This window comes from Mytilus californianus, unplaced genomic scaffold, assembly GCF_021869535.1.
Source record: "Mytilus californianus isolate M0D057914Y unplaced genomic scaffold, xbMytCali1.0.p SCAF_14, whole genome shotgun sequence".
In the NCBI taxonomy this organism is placed as follows: Eukaryota; Metazoa; Mollusca; class Bivalvia; order Mytilida; family Mytilidae; genus Mytilus; species Mytilus californianus.
In genome coordinates this window covers 23275724-23294126 of record NW_026262626.1, presented here as the reverse complement: position 1 = coordinate 23294126, position 18403 = coordinate 23275724, and the positions used below count along the sequence as shown (strand labels likewise).

Here is an 18403-nt window from a genome sequence, read left to right as displayed (position 1 = left end):
GTACACGGTATTGTTTCCCATTCATGTTCTATAAAAAAGTTGGAAAATTGTTGAAAATTCGTTTTGCGTAACTTATTCCCCATAAATTTATACGATTGGAAAAAACATGATTATATTTGGATATGCCTATTATTGATTTACAATAGCCATTGTCGAAAATCTTTAAAATATTTTTTTATATATAAAACTTGGGTGTATTTTATTAAAAATAGTGTTACAGCTAACATGGTAAGCTAAAAAAAAATGACAGTAAACAATTAAGGCAACAGAAGTGTACCGATGTTCAAATGACCAGAAAACATGTCGGCAGTGAGTGAAACACTGACACATCGTTTCCATCAACTTACTCGTTATGGTGACCGTAAAACTTTTGTAGTGTCGATTGAAGTCGTTCTTCCTTATATCTCTGTTTGGGCTTTTTTGTGTAAGGAGTAAGACCTTTTTAAAGAAGTCCGTAAAGTGTGAAATTTAAGGCATGGACAATTGAAATTTAATATATAAAGAGGCTGAATTAGGCATTCAAAATGTATCAGTCTAAGAAAACCTGACAACGCAGTTACAAAATTCGAAAAAAAGACGAAAAGATAATCAAATCCACAAAATATTTCATAGACAATTAAACTTGAACAACATCATTATGACCAAAACAAAAGGGGGGGGGGGGGGGGGGTCCGGTTGTAAACATCTAATAATAAAACTTATTCGGTGATGTCACTATCGACAAACATCACATAAAAAAGTTGTTAAAAATGTTATACAATAGGAGAAACAGTTATTTGAAATCATATTAAAGTACTGTAACTTGTTAAATAAGTAATCCAACATCTTCGCATAGGAGGGGATATGATTAGAGCTTATGATTGACCCCTGCAAATGCAAAAATTCTCAAAAATCATCCAGGACTTTCATAAATTATTTTTATTTGATAAATTAGCCAGTAAATATAATCTGGATACTGCAATGCAGACGTGTCACTTGTGATGTAACTTTGAAGTTATAAACATGTTACAATTGACATATTTGACCAAAAATGGTAATTTACGCATAGTTTTTCGACGGAATAGGTATAAGCAGATGCCTTACCTAAAACATTATTTTCTACACATTAACATCTTAACGTCTCGACCAATTACCTACAGTGTTGAAACTTATTTAAGGAAGGTCCCTTTCGATGTTTTTTTGTTTTTTTTGTTATGAATTTGTACAAGCTCGGGGTAAAAAACTTTGTTTTTGGTGATACAAGTAAACATTTTGAGATAATTTTTTTATGCTAAATTTTCAACAAAAAGTGTATAAAGGTTATATTATGCTATTCAAAATTGACTCTATGTAATAAACAAAGGGGAAGACATTGGCTGATGAAACGGAATTTTCATTGAATAGATATAAAAAAAAGTAAAATCACAAAAATACTGAACTCCGAGGAAAATTCAAAACGGAAAGTCCCTAATCAAATGGCAAAATCAAATGATAAAACACATCAAACGAATGGACAACAACTATCATATTCCTGACTTGGTACAGGCATTTTCAAATGTAGAAAATGGTGGATTGAACTGGTTTTATAGCGCTAAACCTCTCACTTGTATGACAGTCGTATCAAATTCCGTTAAATTTACAACGATGCGTGCACAAAACAGACATAATAGGTAAAATAGTCACAATATGGGTACAGCAGTCATCACTGTGTCACAATCTCAAAACAAACAAATATTATAAGAAGATGTGGTATGAGTGCCAATGAGACAACTCTCCATCCAAGTCAAAATGTATAAAAGTAAACCATTATAGGTCAAAGTACGGTCTTCAACACGGAGTCTTGGCTCACACCGAACAGCAAGCTATAAAGGGCCCCAAAAATTACTAGTGTAAAACCATTCAAACGGGAAAAAAAAACGGTCTAATCCATATAAAAAACGAGAAACGAGAAACAACATGTTAGAGATCACAACTGTTTTGCTTTTCGTGGTACGATTTCAACAACAAATGACTTGTAGGTATAATATGCTATTCACAGTGATTTGCTGATGTCAGCAATTTATATTTCTTGAAAATTAAGAAAAAGATCGACAATTAAACATGGTAAAACTGTTTATTTTAACTATTTAAACTAAAATTAAGAATAAGGTATTATGTGTTTTGACAAATCAAATTTCTCGTGTCTTAATAAATTGCAAAATTGGAAGTTAAATAAAACATCGTTTCATCTCGACCTGTAGTAAGTGTTCTACAACCAAGCTTTCAGTGCTTTTAACTACTATGATAATCATAATTTCACAGTGTACACTTTTTAATTATTGCATGAATATTGTCTATATTTTGATGTTCATTTTGTTAATGACCTTCTTAATTTCTCGATCATTTATACCGAAGAAATCATGTTATTTTCAACAAAGTTTAATACGGTAACATGTGAAAAAAAACTTTGTGATTTTACACTACCCAGGTGTGCAGGGGAATAGCACTCGAATACATATTCAACCCAGTCACATTCTTTGTGGGCCTCTCCAAAGTCAGTCATTGTCGTCGGTTGCTGTCTGTCATATATGTTTTTCGTTTATTGTTTATCATAAAGGGGCGACCATTTAATATTTTGAGCGAGGGAATAGGGGTGGTAGACGGGTTTTGAAAATGAAAAATCTGACCTGCTATAACTACTAGACACAAAAAATATTAATAGAACCACGCAAAAGAAAAGGAAAGAATAGAAACACCAGAATACCAACAAGTGAAATGTACTGTTGTTTTCCCCGTCTGATGCTCCTGATAAAAGTAAAACCCGAAGAGTGATTTGGCCGCAATAAAGTGATAACGTTTTCCCATTTTGCCATTCGGGGCCTCGTCGGTATGAGTTTAACTCATTTCTTAAGGATCTACGGTGACCTATAGTTGCTTATATCGACGTTATTTGGTCTTTGATAGATTGTTAATCATACGTCCTCTCTTTATCTTTATACCTTTCAATGAAAGCGCTAGCTTCAATAATTTGCCAGAGTATGGTTACTTTCAGCAACGCCTGCAGACGGGGTATATATCTCCCAGTTAATACGATACTCCAGGGCTTGTATTTCCTATCATGATTTCCTTGATAGAGAGTTGCTGCTCACAAGGAAGCTATTACACCAAGAGTTACAAGTGGTGAAGTTGAAATCACCCCTTCGTAAATTTTACGGACGCCATCACGATTTGGTTGGCCGTTACGGAATATCCATTTCACAAATGAAAGCGGATATGTTCCTAATGTCGTAACTACAATCCCGAATGTAACCTACCGAATTACACTTATTACCGGGTTTCTACTAACATGAGCAACACGACGGTGCCACATGTGAAGCAAGATTTGCTTACCCTCCCGGAGCACATAAGATCACCCCCAGTTTTAGATGGGGTTCGTGTTGCTCAGTCTTTAGTTTTCTATGTTGTGTTTTGTGTACTATGGTTTGTCATTTTCTTTTTTAGCCATGGCGTTGTCAGTTTATTTTCGACTTATGAGTTTGAATGTCCCTTTGGAATCTTTAGCCCCTCTTTTATCTTCCTTTGCTTCCTGGTGACTCGTCCTCGTTTCGTCATAAGATGGTATGCTTGAAGCGTGAACTTACGGCATTTCTTAATTGATCTACATAAGATGTAACCGATTTTCATTCTTGGCTGATTGACCTTAGTCATCAATTATAATTAACCATTTTCGATTACATTTACTAACCTTTCAAACTTTAAAGTATAGAACAATCGCCTTAATTGTTAAGATTGTTAAAGTCTTTTTTCAGTCGTCGACTGTATCTTTGATTTAAGTACTATTGATCTGATAACCGCTGTGTATACTGTAACGACCGGGATAGTTTTCTTATCAGTTAAGCAGTAACCTCCTTTGTTTATGTGATTTTGTAATGAAATATATATATATGTGAACCATCTTTATGCATGTAGTATATTTCATTGTTTAATTTAAATTTGTAATCCATTTAATATTTAATATTTTTTTTTCTTATTTTAGATAAAAACAAGAAAATTTTAAAGTGTTTGTTTCATTAATCACTTTATTCTAAATCATAAGTCAGAGGTCTATTTTGTCTACATTAATTGTGACGTTTACGTGTGGATATTGCGTAAATGAAAACGATTTACGTTGGCATTTCAATGTCGATGGCTATGAAACAAAAAAATTAAACAATTCATGATTGCTCATACTGAAACGAAAAAATACAGAGAACTAGATACCGATATTGCATCTAAATGTCGTTTTTCGTTTTTCTTTTGTGATATCAAAGACGAAAAATGCCGAAAAGCGAAAACAATTCCGTTTTTAATGTTTTGTTTCAAGATATCAAAAAACGGAATACAAAAACACTTCTCTTTTTTCATTTTTTTTTTTTTTTTTTATATATATTTCAGAACGAAAAATGGATAAATGCAAATATTCACGGACCCAATTCCACAATACACATTTATATGACAAATGTCAAATATAAATAAAACGATATCTGTCAGTCTTATGTCAAATGCACATCTCAGGGATGATATTTTATGGATTTAGAAGTGTCGATTTCAAGCGTAAATTAAGTGGCATTTTTGAACCTCAACCTATATTGTCTATGTTTAGGTAAATAACTTATTTAAAATGTATAGTATTACATGAACTGTCGTCTGTACGAAAGATATGCATTGTAACATTCATGTGAAAATACTACATCCTTTTGTGAATTCATAAAAATGCATCAGTGATCGTGTAAAGAATTCATTTAATAAACAATGGTACTATTTTTTACACACGGAAATATTTATTTGAAGTTATAAAAAATGCTTTCTATTGTTTATAAATTTTATATAAAGTTACGATTCTTTCAAACAAGCCCAAAAGTTGGATGACTATGTCGTCATGTGATTACATTTCTATAAAGAATTAATAAAATAATTTTATTACATATGATTGTCTTAATAAACTACTGGAGATATGAATAAACTGATCACAGAGACCAAGAATATGTTTTAAGCCAGACGCGCATTAAGCTACACATATGTGATAAGGTAATGACCTTGTCCGTAACCACAGTATAGATAGACATTATGAAAATTGAAACTAACAACATATCATCGGGGAGTCCTACGATTTGGGAGTTATGTACTTAATCGCAAGATTTTTTAACAATGAATTAAGTCAATGAGGGAGAAACTAAATAATTTAAAGAACCTCATGCCATCTAGAGGTCAACATGCAGTTTTCAACGAGAAAGAACTGTCGATAATGTTCGTTATCAAAAGTAATAAATTAAGAAACTGTATTACGCTTTGGTGACAAAATAATCTCGTTTTTCCCTATATCTACAAGTTGTCAATCGTAAATATGATAACATTTTTACACCACAATATGAACATATCTGCATTTCTATAGCTCACACGTTATACTTAGCGAAATTGATCAAAGTTTTTAATCAATAATAAATAAGTGACAATTTTTTTTATATTCGAAATTCAAAATCTCAATCAGAATTTAGTCCAGTATTGTTTACGGACAAACATTCTGTACTGTTTAACTATATATTAAAATACTTACGCGTATGACCTTTAAACGCCATGTTTTGTATTGTAATTTCTTCAATCTTTGTATTGCTATTTTTAGAATAAGGATTTCCCATTTCTCAAAATTGTAAACTTTTTGTAAACAAAAGTACCTTAACGATAAATAATTCTTTATTTGCTTTTTTAAAAAAAAACTAGCTTTTTATTCATTGAATAACTTCTTAAAACTCACTTATGATGTTGTTAACTAAAATACCGAACTCCAAGAAAAAGGAACATATCAAGGATGATATTTGGTTGATTTAGAATAGTAGATTTCAAGGGGTAAATTAAGTGGCCTTTTTTATACCTCTTCCTGTATTTTCTATGCTAAGGTCAAATAACGTATTTTTAATTTATACATGAACTGTCATCTGTACGGAAGGTATTCATTTTAGCATTCATGAGAAAATACTACAATCGTTTGTGAGTTTACGCAGATACTTCAATGACCTTGTAAAGAATTCATTTTATGAACAATGGTACTATTTTTGACACACGGAAATATTTATTGGGATTTGTACAAAATGCTTCCTATTGTTCAGGAATTTGATTTAAAATCACAACTCTAATAAACAAGCTCAATAGGTGGATGACGTTGTCGTCATGTGATTACAATTCCTAAAACGAGTTAATGAAATAATTCTATCACACATAAGTGTTTTTATGAACGAATGAAGGTATGAATAAACTCATCAAAGAGACCAGTATTTTTTTTTTTAAAGCCAGACGCGTGTTGACTTACATATCTGTGAAGCTCGTTTTAGGAAGGGTTAAGAGGGCATGCATTCACCTTGTCTGTAACCACAGTATATGATTGACATTATAAAAATTGAAACTAACAACATATCATTAGGGAATCTGAAGTTATGTAATTAATAGCAAGATGTTATTTAATTTTTTTTTAAATAAAAATTTTAGTAGAAACTTAAAAATAAAAAGAATCGAAAGACATCTAGTAGAGGGCAACATGCATATTTGAAAGACAGAGAACTGTCGAAAATGTTCGTTATCAACAGTAATAAATTGAGAAACTGTATTACACTTTGGTCACAAAATACTCTCATTTTCCCTATATCTACAAGTTGTCGATCGTAAATATGATAACATTTTTATACCACATTATTAAAATATCTGCCTTTCTATCGCTCACACGTTATATTTAGTGAAATTGATCAAAGTTCTTAATTGTATTTGAAATTAAAAATCTCCAAAAAAAAGTAAAAAACTGTGGTTCGGACAAACTTTGTGAACTTTTTAACTATATATTACAATGCTTACGTGTATGACATTTAAACGTCATGTTTTGTATTGTTATGTCTTAAATCTTTTTACTGCTATTCTTAAAATAAGGATTCCCCATTTATGTTTATTGTAAAATTTATGTATCGAAAGTTCTTTAGCAATAAATTAAATCTTTATTTGCTTTTTCTTAAAACTAGCATTTTCGTTCTTTCATTGAATAACTTCATAAACCTCACTTATGACATTGTTACTTTTCATATTCATTATGCCAACATATATATGTACAATCGAAATATGCGTATTTTACCCATATCCTCAGTGATTGATATCATCTTGCATCCAGTTCATGTTAAGTTATGGGCATAGAAAACTCTATAGGAGAGAACCGAATATAAGGTAATATCTATACATTTCAGAAACCAAAACGTGGACTACTTTGCACAAGTTAATGCGAAAGAGCACACTGGATATATATGTTTACAACAAAACTACTCGGGATCAATAATGAAGTATAATAATCAACAATATTGTCATTTGAGATCTTTAATCGTATTTACCATTCGAATGAAATAGCGAACACAAATATACAAATCAACTTGCCCTCATTAAACTTTCCCGTGATAATCGCCTCATCAGACGCCTAGGTAAAGGTGTGTTCCATCAAACATTTGATCACATTGTAATTCTTGTGTTTTTCTAATGTTGTCTCATGCTCATCAACCCAAAATGCATACATGTAATACCAATAACAAAGTATAAATATAAAAACTTATCCATTTTTGTTCAAACGGGTGGGAGAGGGGGTGGTAATATCAAGGACCTCATCCAGTCAGGATTCTACTTTGTCAAAATTAACTCCCCATGACGTAAACGCCACCTAATTTTTATAATCGTAATTATGGAAGCCATTGTAGTGATGACGCGCTGCCAATTTAGCTCTTGAAAACCGACAAATTTATTCATATAGCATCATTATGATCCTTATATGCCAGTTGTATTTTAAAAGAAAAATGTATCTACTAGCTATTGAGCATCATTTGATGTAATTTTATGCATTTGGTCAACTGAAAACTATTTTCTGATCGTTTGTCAGGGGGAATTTTCGAAAGTTCAAAAATATTTAAAAAAAATCTAATTAAATATTTCGTGGAAGAGCACACAAAAAATTTTCAGAGGTTGAAGACTAATTACCCTAGATAACACACACAAAACATGAAGTTTTTTTGAAGTTATGCATTTTTAAGATCCACTTGAAAAGTCTGTCGTCAAGTACTTTTAGTAAAAATTTGTTATTCGAACACACCTACTCTGTTGTTATCACTCATTAGAAAGGTATTTCACTTGACCCATATATTTCATTTTCTAGTACTGTAAATTGTTAATGTTATTATATCAACCTAGAGCCTAAATATATCAAAATGATAGAATCTGAAGCGAGATGATGTATCAAATATTTCCTTTTATACGCTTTCAGGACAGAATAGTCAACTCAAACACGCCTGAAAATAAAAAGGTGTACTCGACTTTCTCTTTTTGATGAAGTTATTGCCAATTTTGGGGATTTTTTCCCAACAAACTGACGCCGAGGGAAGAGATGCAAATTAATTCTTTAAAAAGATCAATCTTTTATTTTTCTTTGGAATTTTTTTCGGGGTAATTAATGCTTATGTACAAAAAAAATCCACATGTATTTGCACCTACCACAATCGACTGTTTTGTAAACATTTGTCCATAATTTAAAAATTTACAAATATCTCGAAGCTCCATACCATAATTTAAGTAAAAACAAATACATAAGACGCATAAAATCCTAAATTAGGCACATTCATCAAACTTTTAAAGCTCATAGAAATAGATGTAAACAATTCAAATTTACCAACTTGGCCTTTTTTACCTTCTCTAACACAGAGTTTCATTTCTTTCATTTAATTTCAACTGGGTTTCCGCCTGTTCAACCCAAACAGGCAATATTTATTGCCTGGTCAAATATAGTCCTTAAACTAACCGCTTGGATGTTCAAAGAATGAGGATGTATCACATGTACTTCCGCCAAAGATATCAACCAATGAGACTATACCCATATCCTCAGTAATTGATATCATCTTGCATCGAGTTCAAGTTAAGTTATTAGCACAGAAAACTCTGTTGTCCATACAGCATATTTGCAGGCCAATCTCCAATTAAACTCCTAGCAAGGCTTTCCTTTAAGGAATAGTATTCCCAAAACGTAAAACAAAAATATCTTCAACACTTTGATTAAATATTATTCTTTAATTTCTTTACAATGCTACTATGCTTGCGTTAAATAACAACATTATATATGTAACACATAATAATAACATTATTTGAATCACATCTTCAGCACGTGGAAAGCTTGTAAGCAAAGGGACTTCACCTCCAAGTGTCAACCATGCTGACTTGTCTCTTACTTTTACTGTTGTTGGATTAAACCTACTCTTTACTTCCCAATCAGGAACACTGACAAATGTATTTCCACTTGATTCTTCACAACTCTTGTTTATTTGTGTACTTAGCTAGCATAAGTCACACCTTGAAAAGGAAAAATCCCTTCGCCTTAAATCCACGTGAAAAACCACTAGGGAATCAGTGTCCCTCGAACTGGACAAAGAAATTTAAATTAAAAAATTCAACCATACATAACATTTTAGTATACATTGGTATAAAAAGAAATCATACAACATTATATTTCTTAAATAGAACAAAACAAAAAATGTTGCAACAACAATTCTCCCAAGTCAAACAGATTTTTGTGACATCTTTCTGAAAGTCTGTCGTCAAGTAATTTTAGAACAAATTTGTTATTCAAACACACCTATTTTGTTGTTATGACTCATTAGAAATGTATTTCACTTTGCCCATATATTTCATTTTCTAGTACTGTAAATTTTTAATGTTATTATATCAACCTAGAGCCTAAGTATATAAAATAATAGAATCTGAAGCGAGATGATGTATCAAATATTTCCTTTTATACGCTTTCAAGACAGAATAGTTAACTCAAACACGCCTGAACATAAAGAGGTGTATTCGACTTTCTCTTTGTGATGAAATTATTGCCAATTTTTGGGATTTTTTCCCAAAAAAAAACTGTCATCGAGGACCGAGATGCAAATGAATTCTTTAAAAAGATCAACCTATTATCTTTCTTTGGAACTTTTTCGACGTAATAATGCTTATGCACAAAAAAGATACACATGTATTTGCACCTACCACAATCGACTGTTTTGTAAAAATTTGTCCATAATTTAAAAATTTACAAATATCTCGAAGCTCCATACCATAATTTAAGTAAAAACAAATACATAAGACGCATAAAATCCAAAATTAGGCACATTCATTAAACTTTTAAAGCCCATAGGAACAGATGTAAACAATTCAAATTTACCAACTTAGCCTTTTTTACCTTCTCTAACAAGGGTTTCATTTATTTCATTTAATTTCAACTGGGTTTCCGCCTGATCAACCCAAACAGTCAATATTTATTGCCTGACCAAATATAGCCCTTCAACCAACCGCTTGGATGTTGAAAGAATGAGGATGTATCACATGTACCTCCGCCAAAGATATCAACCAATGAGACTATACCCATATATTCAGTGATTGATATCTTCTTGCATCCAGTTCATGTTAAGTTATGGGCACAGAAAACTCTGTTGTCCATACAGCATATTTGCAGGCCAATCTCCAATTTAATCCCTAGCAAGGCTTTCCCTTAAGGAATAGTATTCCAAAAACTTAAAACAAAAATATCTTCAACACTTTAATTAAATATTATTCTTTTATTTCTTTACAATGCTCGCATTAAATAACAACATCATATATGTAACACAAGATGATATTTATATATACAATGTTCACAAATATAACTTTAAATATTCCTAGCAAAGCCTTTCACATAACTCATTTGAAATAAAATTAACGAACTGTTTAAAACTTGAATTTTGATAATTTGTTTTGGTGGCACCTCAGAATCAAATGCTCTCCCTTTGGAATGATGGAAGAAATTATGAATGTCTACATCATTCTCTAACCATTTCAAGATACATGTACAAAATTCTTTATCAATAATTTCCTAATTCAAAATAATCTTCCGATTCAATTAGCCCTCGTCAATTTGACCACATACAAACTAATCAGGGTCGCGTAAAGGCAATGAATTCATAACAAAATGAACATGATTTGAATCACATCTTCAGCACGTGGAAAGCTTGCAAACTGGACAAAGAAATTTAAATTAAAAAATTCAACCATACATAACATTTTAGTATACATTGGTATAAAAATAAAATCATACAACATTATATTTCTTACATAAAACAAAACAAAAAATGTTGCAACAAATATTCTTCCAAGTCAAACAGATTTTTGTCACATCTTTAAACACATCAATGAAATTATATACACATCCATTAGTAAACATCTAAAAATTTAGAACAAATTTCTAGAATTTCTTTTAAATAGGTTCAAATAAACATAAGGCTGTTTCCATCATAACTTTATCTATATATTCCAGTTAAATTAATGAACAACTCAATATCACTGCAAATTTTTTTGTTTTAATTCAAGTACCCATATTGGCATCTTCTGCCTTTTCCCTCAATACAGACAAACACAGATTAGGTATATCCAACTTCAACTGATGTCTATAAACATGTCTTGCTAACTCCTTATAAACATCTGCCTCATGGTTCACTCTTCTGGAACACTTTAATAGTAAGTCCTTCTAAAGTTAGTAATATCAGAGATTCACTTGGGTCCTATTGCATGCATAGCGTTTTCAATTCTTTAACTTTCTCAATCTTAGTAGTCTTTTCTAACAAAGTCATTCGATCATCAAGGCTGTTACTATCAACTGATCTTTTCCTTTTGTTATTATTATTATTATCATTTGTACTACAGGTGGCAGAACTTGTACTAGGAGGCTACAAAATAACCATATAAATATCAATGCATATACATATAAATAAGAAGATGTGGTATGAGTGCCAATGAGACAACTATCCATCCAAGTGACTATGTATAAAAAGTAAACAATTATAGGTCAAAGTATGGCCTTCAACACGGAGCTTTGGCTCATATCGAAAAACAAGCTATAAAGGGCCCCAAAATGACTAGTGTAAAACAATTCAAACGAGAAAACCAACGGTCTAATCTATATAAAAAGTGAGAAACGAAAAACACTTATGAATCACACCAACAAACGACAACCACTGAACAACAGGCTCCTGACTTAGGACAGGTGCATAAAAATGCAGCGGGTTTGAACGTTTTAACAGGCACCAACCTTCACCCTAACCTAAAACAGTGGTGTAACATTACAACATAAAAAGACACATGCTAAATAAACCATATTCATTACATACATCATATGCAATCATAGTAAAATATACAATCAACAATTAACAATAAACTTTTCACTTTATCAATGAACAATTTATTGAATCACATGTATACATTGTATACAGTATTTAATTATTTAACTAATCTTTCCATAGGACACATTGATCCCTAAATACATGTACAAAATGAAGTTTATTCTGAATCAAACTCGATCCAATCTGACTAGTTCGTGCATAAATCCAAAAGAGCCCCCATACATGTATTTAAAGTCTTAATCAGCATTTCAAAGTTTCATTATTTGACCTTGACCATAATTTTGAAATCTATAGGCTTCAATACTATTAGAATTCAAAATACAATTAAGACCCATTATACCTAGAAAACGTCTATATTGAACTGACAGACAGACAGACAGACAACTCCTTCATTGAACAGACAGACAGACAGACAGACAGACAGACAGACAGACAGACAACTCCTTCATTGAACAGACAGACAGACAGACAGACAATATATAGTCATTTAAATCAGAAAAACATTTCAAACCATATACCATGCTTGTTAGCATATGATCATGATTTATAAACGGTTAGGGTTACATCTATATTTACTCTGGTTTGATTTATATTTTATGAAATCAATATATTACTTAAACTTGTACTCACCAGATTCTGATCAGAAAGATCCTGTCCTTTAGGTTGATCGAACTCATTGGCATGAATTATCATGCAACGTAAAGCCCATCTTGCTTCTCCTTCATGCATCTGCTTGTCAGCTAATTCCAAAATCTCAGCTAGATCATCCCCTGTCAATTCCCTTACATTCTTCAAAATATCCTTGTTAATTTCATTGGTTTTCAAGTCTTTTTGTACCCGCGCATATTCCTTGTGCCATTTTGGTTGTCCCGTTTTTATTCTTTTAATCACTTGTATCAGCTTTATGCCAGTTAGTGAATGTCGTTTCTTGAAAACTGTAGGTAACCCCATCTGAAAACAAAAAAACAGTCAATTATATATACAATCAAACAGACCACTGAACGCGGACTTCGACGAAGACACCTTATCATTTAATACACATCACTACTCCTGCCGAAAAAATCAATATCACGTGACACGTAATTTCACACTAAATTCTTTCACTTTCTTAGTAGTCTTTTCTAACAAAGTCTTAAAAGAGCATTTCCTGCATCAGTATCTACGATAATAATATCAAATAAAAATCTATAACAACACAAGACACAAAAGAAACTATATTTACCATAATATAAACAACTTATTATTCTACTTTCAAATACATGTCTCCAAAATGGTCAGAGCTCCATTTATACATAAAATATTTTAACTCGATACCACATAGCTCGGCGTTTAACTGACGCACGGCATAACAAATATCTGAACACCTGGGTTGATAACCACTTGCAAGGTCTTAAATCCACAAAATATAATTCCCAAAACATTTTGCCACCGAGGCAAGTCAGTATTTCTCACAATTTTTATTTTTTGCCACCAAGGCAAATGTAAAAATTTATCAAAATGACCCCCTAGGTCTATTAAGAAGCCACCTAGGCAAATATATAAATGACCACCAATGTCTTAAAGCCACCAAGGCTAGTATTTTCCATTTAATGTTGCCACCAAGGCAAATGTAAGAAATTGTAAAAATGACCACCTAAGTCTATTAAGAAGCCACCAAGGCAAATATAAATGACCAACAAAGTCTTAAAGGCACCAAGGCTAGTATTTTCTATTTAAAGTTGCCACAAAGGCAATTGTAAGTAAAAGATATAGATTAAAATTACTGTGCCGACAACACGTGGAGCACGACCGTCCCACAGCTTAGATGTTGAAAGAATGAGGATGTATCACATGTACTTCCGCCAAAGACATCAACCAATGAGACTTATTGCATGATTCCTATTAGTTTTCATAGAGACACATCGTTTCCATCAACTTACTCGTTATGGTGACTGTAAAACTTTTGTAGTGTCGATTGAAGTCGTTCTTTCTTATATCTCTGTTTGGGCATTTTTGTGTAAGGAGTAAGACCTTGTTAAAGAAGTCCGTGAAGTGTGAAATTTATGGCATGGACAATTAAATTTTAATATATAAAGAGGCTGAATTGGACTTTCAAAATGTATTAGTCTAAGAAAACCTGACAACGCAGTTACAAAATTCGAAAAAAAACGAAAAGATAATCAAGTCCACAAAATATTTCATAGACAATTTAAGCTTGAACAACACTAACCAAACCAAAAAAAAAAAGAAAAGGGCGGTCCGGAAGGGTTAATAGTTTCTGCTCCACATGAAACAACCGTCATGCTGTACAAATCTAATAATAAAACTTATTCGGTGAAGTCGCAATCGACGAAAGTCAGTCATTGTCGTCGGTTGCTGTCTGTCATATATGTTTTTCGTTTATTGTTTATCATAAAGGGGCGACCATTTCATATTTTGAGCGTGGGAATAGGGGTGACAGACAGGTTTTGAAAATGAAAAATCTGACCTGCTATAACTACTAGACACAAAAAATATTAAAAGAACCACGCAAAAGAAAAGGAAAGAATAGAAACACTAGTATACCAACAAGTGAAATGTACTGTTGTTTTCTCCGTCTGATGCTCCTGATAAAAGTAAACCCCGAAGAGTGATTCGGACGCAATAAAGTCGGTATGAGTTTTACTCATTTCTTAAGGATCTACGGTGACCTATAGTTGCTTATATCGACGTTATTTTGTCTTTGATATATTGTTAATCATACGTCCTCTCTTTATTTTTATATCTTTCAATGAAAGCGCGAGCTTCAATAATTTGCCAGAGTATGGTTACTTTCAGCAACGCCTGCATACGGGGTATATATCTCTCAGTTAATACGATACTCCATTGTATTTCCTATCATGATTTCCTTGATAGAAGATATGTTCCTAATGTCGTAACTACAAGCCCGTCCCCTTTTCCCGAATGTGACCTACAGAATTACACTTATTACCGGGTTTCTACTAACATGAGCAACACGACGGGTGCCACATGTGGAGCAGGATCTGCTTACCCTCCCGGAGCACATGAGATCACCCCGAGTGTTAGGTGGGGTTTGTGTTGCTCAGTCTTTAGTTTTCTATGTTGTGTTTTGTGTACTATGGTTTGTCTTTTTCTTTTTTAGCCATGGCGTTGTCAGTTTATTTTCGACTTATGAGTTTGAATGTCCCTTTGGTATCTTTAGCCCCTCTTTTATCTTCTTTTGCTTCCTGGTGACTCGTCCTCATTTCGTCATAAGATGGTATGCTTGAAGCGTGAACCTACGGAATTTCTTAATTGATCTACATAAGATGTAACAGATTATCATTCTTGGCTGATTGACCTTAGTCATCAATTCTAATTAACCATTTTCGATTAAATTTACTAACCTTTCAAACTTTAAAGTATTAAACAATCACCTTAATTGTTAAGATTGTTAAAGTCATTTTTCAGTCGTCGACTGTATCTCCGATTTAAATACGATTGATCTGATACCCGCTGTGTATACTTTAACGGCCGGGATAGTTTTCTTATCAGTTAAGCAGTAACCTCCTTTGTTTATGTGATGTTGTAATGAAATATATATATATATATTTACCATCTTTATACATGTAGTATATTTCATTGTTTAATTTAAATTTGTAATCCTTTTAATATTTAATATTTAAACATTACAATTTTTTTTTCTTATTATAGATAAAAACAAGAAAATTTGAAAGTGTTTGTTTCATTAATCACTTTATTTTAAATCATAAGTCAGACGATCTATTTTGTCTACATTAATTGTGACGTTTACATGTGGATATCACGCAAATGAAAACGATTTACGTTGGCATTTCAATTTCGATGGCTATTAAACAAAAAATTTAAACAATTAATGATTGCTCATATTGAAACGAAAATATACAGAGAACTGAATACCGATATTGCATCCAAATGTCGTTTTTCGTTTTTCTTTTGTAGTATCAAAGACGAAAAACGCCGAAAAACGAAAACAATTCCGTTTTTAATGTATTGTTTCAAGATATAAAAAAACGGAAAACGAAAACACTTCTCTTTTTTTTTTTTTTTTTTTTTATATATATTTCAGAACGAAAAATGGATAAACGCAAATATACACGGACCTGATTCCACAATACACATTTATACCACAAATGTCAAATATGAATAAAACAATATCTGTCAGTCGAATGTCAAATGAACATCTCAGGGATGATATATTATGGATTTAGAATTGTCGATTTCAAGCGTAAATTAAGTGGCATTTTCGAACCTCAACCTATAATTTCTATGTTTAGGTAAATAACTTATTTAAAATGTATAGTATTACATGAACTGTTGTCTGTACGAAAGATATTCATTGTAACATTTATGGCACGCCTGTGAAAATACTACATCCTTTTGTGAATTCATAAAATGCATCAGTGATCTTGTAAAGAATTCATTTAATGAACAATGGTACTATTTTTAACACACGGAAATATTTATTTGAAGTTATAAAAAATGCTTTCTTTTGTTTATAAATTTGATGTAAAGTTACGATTCTTTCAAACAAGCCCAAAAGGTGGATGACTATGTCGTCATGTGATTACAATTTCTATAAAGAATTAATAAAAAAAATTTATCACACGTGATTGTCTTAATAAACTACTGGAGATATGAATAAACTGATCATAGAGACCAGGAATATGTTTAAGCCAGACGCGCATTAATCTACACATATGTGATAAGGTAATGACCTTGTCCGTAACTACAGTATAGATAGACATTATGAAAATTGAAACTAACAACATATCATCGGGGAGTCCTACGATTTGGGAGTTATGTACTTAATCGCAAGATTTTCATTTTTTTTTTAATAATGAATTAAGTCAATGAGGGAGAAACTAAATAATTAAAAGAACCTCATGACATCAAGAGGTCAACATGCAGTTTTCAACGAGAAAGAACTGTCGATAATGTTCGTTATCAAAAGTAATAAATTAAGAAACTGTATTACGCTTTGGTGACAAAATAATCTCGTTTTTCCCTATATCTACAAGTTGTCAATCGTAAATATGATAACAGTTTTACACCACAATGTGAACATATTTGCATTTCTATAGCTCACACGTTATACTTAGCGAAATTGATGAAAGTTTTTAATCAATAATAAATAAGTGACAATTTTTTTATATTCGAAATTCAAAATCTCAATCAGAATTTAGTCCAGTATTGTTTACGGACAAACATTCTGTACTTTTTAACTATATATTAAAATGCTTACGTGTATGACCTTTAAACGCCATGTTTTGTATTGCTATTTTTAAAATAAGGATTTCCCATTTCTCAATATTGTAAAATTTTTGTAAACAAAAGTATCTTAACGACAAATTATTCTTTATTTACTTTAAAAAAAAAACTATCATTTTATTCATTGAATAACTTCTTAAAACTCACTTATGATGTTGTTAACTAAAATAACGAACTCCAAGAAAAAGGAACATATCAAGGATAATATTTGGTTGATTTAGAATTGTAGATTTCAAGGGGTAAATTGAGTGGCCTTTTTTATACCTCTTCCTGTATTTTCTATGTTAAGGTCAAATAACGTATTTTTAATTTATACATGAACTGTACTCTGTACGGCAGATATTCATTGTAGCATTCATGAGAAAATACTACAATCTTTTTTTACTTTACACAGACTTCAATGACCTTGTAAAGAATTCATTTAATGAACAATGGTACTATTTTTGACACACGGAAATATTTATTGGGATTTGTACAAAATGCTTCCGATTGTTTAGGAATTTGATTTAAAATCACAACTCTTATAAACAAGCTCAATAGGTGGATGACGTTGTCGTCATGTGATTACATTTCCTACAACGAATTAATGAAATAATTCTATCACACATACTTGTCTTTATGAACTAATGAAGATATGAATAAACTCATCAAAGAGACCAGTAATATTTTTTTACGCGTGTTGACTTACATATCTGAGAGGCTCATTTTAGGAAAGGTTAAGAAGGCATGCATTCACCTTATCTGTAACCACAGTATATGATTGACATTATAAAAATTGAAACTAACAACATATCATTAGGGAATCCGAAGTTATGCAATTAATAGCAAGATTTTATTTTATTTTTTTTTAAATAACAATTTTAGTAGACTAAAGAATAAAAAGAATCGAAAGACATCTAGTAGAGGGCAACATGCATTTTTGAACGACAGAGAACTGT

General features: G+C 31.7%; 1 protein-coding gene across 2 annotated transcripts in view; it reads right to left on the bottom strand.

The window, feature by feature from the left end:
- The window catches only part of LOC127724425 (titin-like), a 45705-nt gene extending 28233 nt beyond the window's left edge, over positions 1–17472 (bottom strand). Inside the window, exon 1 of one of the 2 annotated variants that reach the window (XM_052231385.1) lies at positions 17440–17472. In XM_052231385.1, coding sequence (XP_052087345.1) covers positions 17440–17461 — 22 coding nt within the window. In that variant the 5' untranslated portion in view covers positions 17462–17472. Of the gene's footprint in view, positions 1–5551; positions 5590–17439 lie in introns of those variants that run through there. The other variant, XM_052231384.1, reaches the window with a different exon arrangement.
- Positions 17473–18403: the final 931 nt, after the last annotated feature.